The sequence below is a fragment of the Myotis yumanensis genome, unplaced genomic scaffold (genome assembly GCF_028538775.1).
Source record: "Myotis yumanensis isolate MYYU_CA2020_CCGP unplaced genomic scaffold, mMyoYum1.0.hap1 SCAF_2, whole genome shotgun sequence".
Lineage (NCBI taxonomy): Eukaryota > Metazoa > Chordata > Mammalia > Chiroptera > Vespertilionidae > Myotis > Myotis yumanensis.
In genome coordinates, this window is record NW_027223753.1 from 93,994,135 (window position 1) to 94,004,326 (window position 10,192).

Here is a 10,192-nt window from a genome sequence, read left to right on the forward strand (position 1 = left end):
CAGATCCAGAGCCCCTCCCAGGCAGCAAGCAAAGGGTGAGTTCCTGGCACCAGGCCCATTAGGGAAGTGGGACAGAGCAAGCAGGGGCTGCCCAAGGCAGGATCTGCCAGCTGCCTACTCCTGGCTCCTCCCTGGCCTTCTGTGGCCTGGGTACCCACAGTCTCTGATCTTTTGCTGGGATTGCTGCCTGCACTGCTCATCTGAGAGGGAGACAATACTGGAAACACCCCCCACCCAACCCCCTAATCCCAGGCACCAGGGCAGGCCTGTGATGGACTGGCCTTGTGGCTGGAAGCCAGAGCCAAGCCTGAGATCATAATATTTTTATTTATTTCTCAACTCCCTGCTTCCCAGAGCAGTTTGTGACAGTTTTTAGGCAGCCCAGGGGGTATAGCTTTTCATTGCTGCAGAGATAGAAGGAGGGAGGGAGGGAGGCAGGGAGGGAGGGAGGGGAGATCAATGTGATCCTAGAGGTTACTTTCCAATAACAACAGTGTTAATTCAATGTATTACTGACAGGGAAGCAGCTGGCACCACTGTTATTCTTCCTTGCCCATCGCTGTGGAAACAAGCTCTGAGAGGAGGCAGCATTGGTAAGCAGGCTTCTGAGCTGAGGTGGAGGGCCAGTCACCTGCACCTGAGGGGTGGGTGTCAGAGAGGATGCTTGTCCCCTGCTGCTGGTGGCTGCATTGTGACCCTAAGGCCTGTGCTGGGTTTTCAAACTCTCACATCATCTACCAGCCTCAGGACTTGGGACACCTCACCTCTCTAAACGTTAGCAACTGAATCTTGAAAATGAAGAAAATCGATGACTTTGCTGAAATTTGCTTTAATGCGGAGTGGGTAGCTATGATTTTCGAATAGAAAATTATCATTTCAGGTAAAGGGTGGGAAGTGTGTGTGCTCTCCAGCTGAGTAGGAAAGGCCCAGTGCTGGCTACTGAGTCTGCAAGTCAGAGCCCTCTCGGCTCCCTGGGTCCTGGCCCTGGGTCGCTGATGGATCCTTGTCCAGTTCCCACCTGTGTGCTCATGAGACAGTGCCCTTGCCCTCCTGGAAAAAGAAAAGGAAGTACAAGTTTCTGGGGTGTTTCAGCAGACATAGATAAATATTTAGTCTACTACTGGAGAAAGGTCATTGCCATATTTGCTGGTGTGCTAGGCCTCTGTCCTGTGTTGTAGCCTCACCATGGAGCAGCTGAGCTTGGCCAACACCCGGTTCGCAGTGGACCTCTTCCGCACCCTGAAGGACAACAACCCCTCTGGGAACATCTTCATCTCCCCCATGAGCATTTCCTCAGCGCTGGCCATGGTCTTTCTGGGGGCCAGAGGCACTACCGAGGCACAGATGTCCAAGGTCAGCAGAAACTAACAAAAGGAGTCTGGGTTCCCTGCAAGTCCCTCCTAAAAAGCTGTGCCTTTGAGCTCTTACAGGGAGTTTTAAACACTGTGCTTGTGTGTTCCACAACTACACACGATGAGGCCAGACTTTCAGAAAAGCTCCAAGAACAGTTCATTTATATGCAGGCTTTCAGTCATTATTGAGTTTTTACTGAGCACATAGTTTGTACCAGGCACTGTTTTTTGTTTGGCTGAGGATACAGCGGTGAAGAAAGTTAGGAAAGCCCGGGAGGTGTGCTGCTTCTCTTGCAGTGGGCAAATCTTTGAAGGCATCTCCTCTCACTTCAGATTTTTCAGTTTTTGCTTTGCATATAACCGGCTACTCATTAATAGATGCCTGCTATGTAATGTTACCTTTCAGCACAGAATAACAGGGAATGCACCACAGTGGAGAAGTTGGCGGTGTCTTTTTGAGGGAACAGGCCACCATGTGGTTATATACTGTTGAGGTCTAGCCCTGTGCCTGGCACAAGTGCCTGTGTGGGTAGGGGAGCCTGAAGCAGAGGAAAGAAGTGAGTAATGGCCGCTGCAGGGACAGGGCCAAGCCCTGGGTGGTATGGCAGGTCCCTGTTACAGGGAGAAGAAGCAGTAATGCCTGGCCTTCCACCTGGCCTTCATGGGTGTGGGGCCCACAACTGTGCTGTGTGGTCTTTGTTGAATTCTGAGAGGGGAACTCCAGCTCTCCTTGGAAGTAGGGCAAAGATTCCAAGGTGCCAGTAACTAAGGAAGGTCCAGCCTTGGATTCAAGTTTCTCCATGTTTATTCAGGTTTCTCCATGTTTATTCAAGTTTCTCCATGTTTATTCAGGTTTCTCCATGTTTATTCAGGTTTCCCCATGTTTATTCAAGTTTCTCCATGTTTATTCAAGTTTATCCAAATTTATTCAAGTGTTCCAGCTGCAAATCTTTTATTTCAGCATTTTATGAAAAACCAGTGGTCTTTATCACTGCAGACATGAAAGCACTTTTATATTTCCCAAAATCCACTTTTTCTTTTACCCCCTGGTAATAATGATTAGTTGCTTCTTGCAGGGATTGTCAGCTTCTATTTTGAGGTTTATCCAGGGACTGTTTTGCCTCAGCAAAAAATAGTTTTAAGGGTTCCCCTGCTTTTCCATTAAAGCAGATCTATCATCACAACTGTGCAAACATTCCCTATCTTGGTGAGTAACTGGACTTTATACATTGTGTAGGTTTATTCTTTGTGTGTTAAAATAAGGAACCAGCCCAGGAATCATAAAATCATGAAGGGAGCCCTGGCTAGTTTGGCTCAGTGGATGGAGCGTCGGCCTGCAGACTGAAAGGTCCCAGGTTCGATTCCGGTCAAGGGCATGTACCTTGGTTGCGGACACATCCCCCATAGGAGGTGTGCAGGAGGCAGCTGGTCGATGTTTCTCTCTCATCGATGTTTCTAACTCTCTATCCCTCTCCTGTCCTCTTTGTAAAAAATCAATAAAATATATTTAAAACAAAAAACAAAAAACCATGAAGGAATTCTTGATTTGTAATATGAAAATTAAACTTTTGCTGAATGTTAAGTTTATAGATATTATTTTTAAGTTACTGATGCTGATAGTGTAGTTTAAAAATCTCCTCAATTCTGTAATATCTCTGTGCTCCCACATAGGGGATGATTCTAAATTTTACTGTTTATTTCTGAGAACTTGCAGTAAAACTATATTTGATACAGAATTTATATGTGAATATACCAGTTATGATTTTCTTTGGAGAAAAAGCAGACATAGATAAGTATTTAGTCTACTAACCACTTACATTCATTGGACTATAATAATAAAAAAGTGATATAAAAAGAGCTTCTAATGTAATTATGTCTCACCAAGCTATAAATTTTAGATTCTCTATGCTTTTGTTCTCCAATGAAAGTTTAATAAAGTACTGGGCTGGGAATTATTGATAATTAGTAATAAAAGGATTAATTTAATTTGATAGAAGCAAATGTCAAGGAATCCTTTTCAAAATAAATAGCTATATAAAGAATGTTTTCTCTATTTTAGACTCTTCACTTCAATGCGGTTAAGGATATTCATTCAAGTTTTCAGAGTCTGAATGCTGATATCAACAAGCGGGGAGCTCCCTATATTCTCAAACTTGCTAATAAGTTATATGGAGAGAAAACCTATGAGTTCCTCCCGGTGAGTACTTTACATTCACATGCTAAAACTCACGAAAAAGTGCAGACATTTTCCAGCACAATCAAGTCACAGAAGTCAGTTTTTATTTTTATAAACATTCAGAAATAGATACAGAATTTAAACATATGGCAGTATCCCCATTAATGATTCAATTTCATTTGATAGTCTTCACAGGAAAAGATTACCCCTGGCTGTGTTACTAAGCAAGAGTGAATTCCATAATTTACTTCCAAGAACAGTGTATACTTATTTATGAAAATGTTAGCCAAAGGTCAGAAAAGAATTGGTAAATTTTGTACAACACCAAAACTACTGACCTGTACACTTAAAATGATTAAGGGGGTAAATTTAATGTTATGTGTTTTTTACCATAATGTAAAAAGTATAAGGGTTAGAATTTTTTTGTTACAATGAAATTTATGTCTTTTAGGACAATTTCTACTGCTTTTAAGGATTTTAGAAAATCATTTCTGCATGTAATAGGAGTTATTAGTGTTTGTTTGCTTATTTTTTTACCTTTTTTATTTTAAACAGGAGTTCTTAGCTTCAACCCAGAAAATGTATGGTGCTGAACTGGCCAGTGTAGATTTTCAGCGAGCCTCTGAAGATGCAAGAAAGGTGATAAATGAGTGGGTCAAAGGGCAGACTGAAGGTAAGAGAGTGGGCCGAATGTAGGCATTCATTACACACTGGCCGTTCCTTTCCTCCTTCCACTTTCCCAGCCTGCAGATGATTCCCTGCCCTTTTCCTCTGCCCTCACCCTCGTGCTGGGGCTAAACTCTGCCAGTGCCCAGTGCCAGACAGCTTTTAAATGTGGAAATTCCTCAAAGTGGGAACTTCAAAATGCTTTCACTGAAGCAGCTAAATATTTTCCCCATAAATTCACCAAACCACATGTTAAAATTAAAAGTAACATTGAATGTAGGATAAAAAGGATAAAGCTTTGAGGAAAATTCATCCTGGCCTATTTATGGAGAAGAATCTTATATAATAAAAGCCTAATATGCTAAGTGTCTGGTTATCTGGTTAGTCATCTGTTCAACCAATAAAAGAAAATGATATGCTAAAGCCACTCAACTGCTCGCTATGACATGCACTGACCATCAGGGGGCAGATGCCCCAACCTGTTGGTTAGCTTGCTGCTGGGATCTGGCCATTCAGGATTGAGCAAGATGGGCCGGACAGGCCCTGGTGCCCTCCTGCGGTTCCTCCCTGCCTGGCCAACATTCCACGTCCCTCCCCAGCTCAGAGAGTGCACTGATGTGGTCTCTTGGCCTGGCCTATGCCCTCTCACAATCGAGGACCCCTCAGGGGATATGGAAAAGCTGGTTTTGGCCTGATCCCACTCAATGCAGGAGCTGCTCTTTAGTGATCAGCCAGAATCCTGGCTCACAGCTGGCAAGCGCAGTGGCAGTGGTGGGAGCCTCTCCCACCTCCACAGTAGCCCTAGGGATGTCCCACTGAAGCCTTATTACTAATAATGTCCCACGAAAATTCAGGGGTCCCTAAGCTGGCAGTCAGATATCCACTGCGGGCTCCCAGACTGTGAGAGGGCACAGGCTGGGCTGAAGAACCCCCTGTCCCTGGAGTGCACGAATTTTATGCACCCGGCTTCTAGTCTATAATAATAAAAGCATAATATGCTAATTAGACTGGATGACCTTCAAGATGAAGCCGTGGTGGCAGATGCTGAGCCCTTTGCACAAATTTCATGCATTGGGCCTCTAGTATTCTCATACTTGTGACACAAACTGCTGTGGCCATTAGTATTTTGGCAAATGTCTTGTCTAAGCTGTCAGGGGTGGCTCCATCTCAGCTGTTTCTCCATTACAACTCTCTCTAAACTAGTCAAGGTCTGAGTCAAGGCACCTCCCCAACACCTGTCTCCCATCCAAGGCATTCTTCATGGCCCTGCTGCGGTCACAGGGCAACTGGTTTTCAGAGGAGTAACTGTCCTAGCCTTCAGATATCTCTTAAAATATTTTCTGTGAGAGCACCTTCCCCTGGAGGCTTTGAAGAAGTGACTTATTTAAAAATCATTTTCATTAAAAAATATTTTTTATGCCTGCCACAGAATGGCCATTCACAAAAGAAGGCTTATTATTTCTCAAACAATGCAGAAAAGATTGTCCTGTTTTTAGCTTTTAAACCCTTTAGTTGGTTTATTTACAATCAAAACACACTGGAAGGGCTTCCCTAACTTAATACATTAATGGGAATTAAATAAAAAGTATGAATTTCAATTGCATTTAAATGCAGTTCAAAAATGGAATGCTGATATGTGACTTTTTTTTAAAAAAACACACAACTTTATTTCTTTAGGGAAAATTCCAGAATTGTTGGCTGCAGGCGTGGTTGATAATGTGACCAAACTTGTGCTAGTTAATGCCATCTACTTCAAAGGAAACTGGCAGGAGAAATTCAGTAAAGAGGCCACAACCGATACACCTTTCAGATTGAATAAGGTAAGGTGATGTAATTATAAAATTGCTCTTTGCTCTAAGAGAATGCAGATAATAATGTGAGTGACTTGGTTTTTTCAACTGTTTAGAAAGACACAAAAACGGTGAAAATGATGTATCAGAAAAACAAATTTCCATTTGGCTACATCGAGGACCTTAAGTGCCGGGTGCTGGAGCTGCCTTACCAAGGCAAGGACCTCAGCATGGTCATCCTGCTGCCAGATGACATCGAGGATGAGGCCACGGGCCTGAAGAAGGTAACAGCTCCCACTCTCATGCTTCATGTTTCCTTCGGATAGATGTGTTCTGTCTGTGTGTATGTTGTGTGGCAGTAGGTCATCAATGTTTGCTACTCTGAAGCCCTAAGATGAACTTTTCAGGGACTGTCAGTGAACAGTTGTGGTGGGGTCATAAGAATCTATATGAAATTTTTTTTTTTTCTCTTTTTTTTTTCTCTTTTTTTTTTTTTTTTTTTTTCTATATGAAATTTAACATGTCAGTGGCAGCTCACAGGAATTTTCTTAAGTGAACTTTAGAGGAAAGTTCAGTAAAATTAGAATTTTTTTATTAAAACAAATTTATTAAAATTAAAAACCCCAAAACATTTATACTAGGTAGCTTCAACTTGTACAGTGAGATCCCATTATAACACTGCTCATTATAATCACAATTCATATAGATTGTGAATTAAATTTCCAACAGCTACGTGGTAGAAAAGACTGATATGACACACCAGCTCGAAAGTTAAGCCTATGTTCTCATATGAACTTTGTATGATGTTTCTATTTTATTTCAGTTAAAGGCAAAGACATTTCTTGTCAGGCTAGAACTAGGCAAAACTGTAAAGATTGTGGGGTTTTTTTAGTATCTCTAGCCTGTTATGTGTTTTTTCTCTACCCTCTCCCTAACCAAACTTGTTATCAGGAAGAGGTCCAATATTAATTATTGTCATGTATAAAGTATGTATTAAAATCAGTATGTTCCTTCTTTTAATTGTATTTTCATATTTGTCTCTTCTATGATTATAAAGAGAAAATCTCCAGCCTCATAAAAGAGATAATCAGCATCAGTAGAACAAGGGGAATGAAGGGCCCATTCTAGTCCAATAGTAGTAGTAATAGGGTAATGATAATAGCTGACATTCTTGTGGCTCTTACTAGTACTGTGTGCCAAGTGCTTTGCATACATTAAATCATTTAATGCTCACAACAATGCTATAAGGTAGGTACTATTATTAACCTCTCCCAATTTTAGATGAGGAACTAGTCCCTTTTCTTTTTTTACCCACAAGCTAAATCTATTAGAGATTACTTCAGCACAGTGAGTTCACAGATAACCACAGTGATCAGTAGGGTTCTGAAGAGAAGAAATAGAAGAAAACTTTTGAATTTTACCTTGCATCAATCAACCAGTTAAAGTAATAACAGCCATCATGGCCTATCACAGTAATCCAGTGTGGTAGGGTTTTAGGAAAGCCTGGGTGAATGGATGGTTGGGTGGGTGGATGGATAGGTAGTTGAAGCATCTGATGTTCAAAATACCTGTTACTTGGGTCCTTGCTGGTTGGACAACAGCTCTGTTCTATTCTCACCAGTTGCTGAAAAGAAATGAATCCTCCAAATGGAATCTATTTTGGCACAAAACATGAAGGAAACTAAACTGAGTGGCCAGATTATTATGACCACCCCGTCAGTACAATGAAGTGAATTAGTTATTCAAATAATAATAATAATAAAACCTTGAGAGTATTTGCTTAGGAAGTTTTCAATATTCAGTATTTTTGGAAGTGTCAATGAAGTACTGATGGTGGTCATAATAATCTGGCCACCCAGTGTAATTAGCAAATGATAACATGAGTCCATTCATGTAAATAATGTTTATTGCCTTGCTTATGTGAAATAGTTCTCACCTCTTCTTTTGCCCTTTCTCATTTCAGATCGAAGAACAATTGACTCTGGAAAAACTGCATGAGTGGACCAAACCTGAGAATCTGCATTCCATTAAAGTCAATGTCCACCTGCCCAAGTTCAAGCTGGAAGAGAGCTACAACCTCAACTCTCACCTGGCCAGCCTGGGTATAGAGGATCTCTTTAATAGCACAGCTGATCTGTCTGGCATGTCAAAAGCCAGAGATCTTTTTGTATCAAAAATTGTCCACAAGTCTTTTGTGGAAGTAAATGAAGAGGGTACAGAGGCAGCGGCTGCCACAGCTGGAATTGTTGCCAACTGCGGGTTTATCCCAGTGGAAAATTTTGTGGCCGACCATCCGTTCATTTTTTTCATTCGACACAATCCCTCAACTAACATCCTGTTCTTAGGCAGACTTTCTTCCCCTTAGAGAGTGTGGAAACCCAAGGTTGAACTCAGAGCTGTATCACTGGCCCTCTCAAAGATATATGAAAATTATATGTCTTCTGCAATAAATCTACCATCCCAAAACAAGTCTCTAACTTCTTTTGTAATATCAGCTCTGTTGGCTGTTTACACCCATTAACTTTGGCATAGGTATTTATTTTCCTTTCTTTATATTGAAAAATTCAGTGATTGCTTTTGAATGCATCAATCAGATATGTAGATTCTTTACAGTGTAGTAAATTAAGAAACTGCAGTACTCTCTTGATAGCCATGAGAAAAATTATAATACTGTAATTTATTTCACAGATAGACTTCTGGAAGCTATGATAGAGAGATAGTCATTGTTGAAGGGAGGGTTAAAAGCAGACATTCAATAGAAATATAGGAGAGCAGCCCAATTAAGGGTTGGATTATGAAGATAAATTTGCCTTGGCCAGTGTTTCTGACCCTTTGTTCTACAAGAGTAGTATTCTATTATAGCCCCTCTGATTTCAAACGATTAAAGAGCTTCTTTTCTTTATCCGCCTGGTTTGTAGTTTGTGGGGGATCACAAGGATTGAAGAAGTAAGTGTCTTATCTTAAAAGGTTGTTATGGACCAATGTTCCTGAGAGTAAGACCACCAACTCCAATTAGGTCTTAAGCAGCTAGTGAGGATTTATTGAAAGGCTGGCCAGCGGCTGCCGCAGGCGTGTTCTCCTAAGACAGGGCTGACCCTGGTTCTGGGCCAGCCTTTTATTCACAAAACGATTGGCTAAACACACACAAAGTTACCTGGGACACATTAATCAACACTGCCCCATTACCAAGGTATTATTAATCAACTTGCCCCGTTTCTCTAGCTACTAATATCAACTTGCCCTGTTTCTCTAGCTACTATTATCAACTTGCCCCGTTGCCCTAGCTATTATAAACTTGCCCTGTTTCCCAGACTACCCTCAACCATAGTTGGTTCCATTTTCCCAGTAACTGCCAACATACCTGAGAGGGACATTCAGAGGTTAAGAGATTTTACAAGGGGGGCTTAACTGTAACAAGATGCCATGAAAGTACAAAAGAGAAGTGAAGTAGGAGAGACTGTTAAGTTAGAGGGGATGCAAAGTTCACACTGTTACCAGCTTCTTGTGTGTTTTCTGATTTCCATCATCTAGTCCAGATTGTGATAGCAATGGGATGGCTTTATGCAATGCTGGATGGGGGAGGGGCTCTGTGATTAATATAAACCTTAGTCAAATGCACTCCTTGGAATGGGGCTTGAAATGCTGCATTTTCTTGCTCCCACAAAGCTGGTGGGCTGGCTAATAACGTTTCCTAAGATTCTGCTAGCCAGACTGATCTCAGTCCTCTACTTGATTCTATCTGACCTCAGAAAAGAGAGGACTAATGGGGTTCTTGGACTGACAATACTGACATCCATGATGATAGTCGGTGACTCCATGAAAGAAAAAGAACATTTTAGCAAATCTGTTGGCAAGCTTTCCTTTCTTTTTTTCTTAAAATACTTACTGGCACCTACGACATTTAACGTTGTCTTAGCTATAGGAAAAACAAGATAATCAAGTCACTGCATTCTGTCATCCTTCTCTTTGGGTTCTTATGCTAAAATCTACCCAGTGATTTAGAGTAAATTGTGCTAATCAGGAAGAAACTGAACTGCAAGGCCCCATGCAACTCTGCTCAAATCCTTTTTATATATGAGGGAACAGGCTCATGGACTATAAATAAATTATTGAAGGTTAAAACAACTAGTAAATTTTAGAGCAGAAACTAGAATTCAATAAATATTTTATGTGGAGAACATCTAATTCTTGTAATGGTGAACTAGGTA

General features: G+C 41.2%; 1 protein-coding gene across 1 annotated transcript; it reads left to right on the top strand.

Moving 5' to 3' along the window:
- Nucleotides 1–8,886, top strand: LOC139003678 (leukocyte elastase inhibitor-like). The gene is made up of 8 exons (XM_070405824.1): nt 1–35; nt 520–593; nt 1,179–1,353; nt 3,412–3,549; nt 4,084–4,201; nt 5,872–6,014; nt 6,101–6,268; nt 7,948–8,886. Exons 3-8 carry the CDS (start codon nt 1,186–1,188, stop codon nt 8,347–8,349), a joined length of 1,137 nt encoding a protein of 378 aa, XP_070261925.1. The 5' UTR covers nt 1–35; nt 520–593; nt 1,179–1,185; the 3' UTR covers nt 8,350–8,886.
- Nucleotides 8,887–10,192: the final 1,306 nt, after the last annotated feature.

Excerpts from the sequence above, each read along its gene's own strand:
- LOC139003678 (XM_070405824.1), top strand. The coding sequence starts at position 1,186 with ATGGAGCAGCTGAGCTTGGCCAACACCCGGTTCGCAGTGGACCTCTTC. Across the intron at positions 3,550-4,083 it reads AAACCTATGAGTTCCTCCCG|GAGTTCTTAGCTTCAACCCA; the intron begins GTGAGTACTTTA and ends TATTTTAAACAG. Across the intron at positions 6,015-6,100 it reads CACCTTTCAGATTGAATAAG|AAAGACACAAAAACGGTGAA; the intron begins GTAAGGTGATGT and ends TCAACTGTTTAG.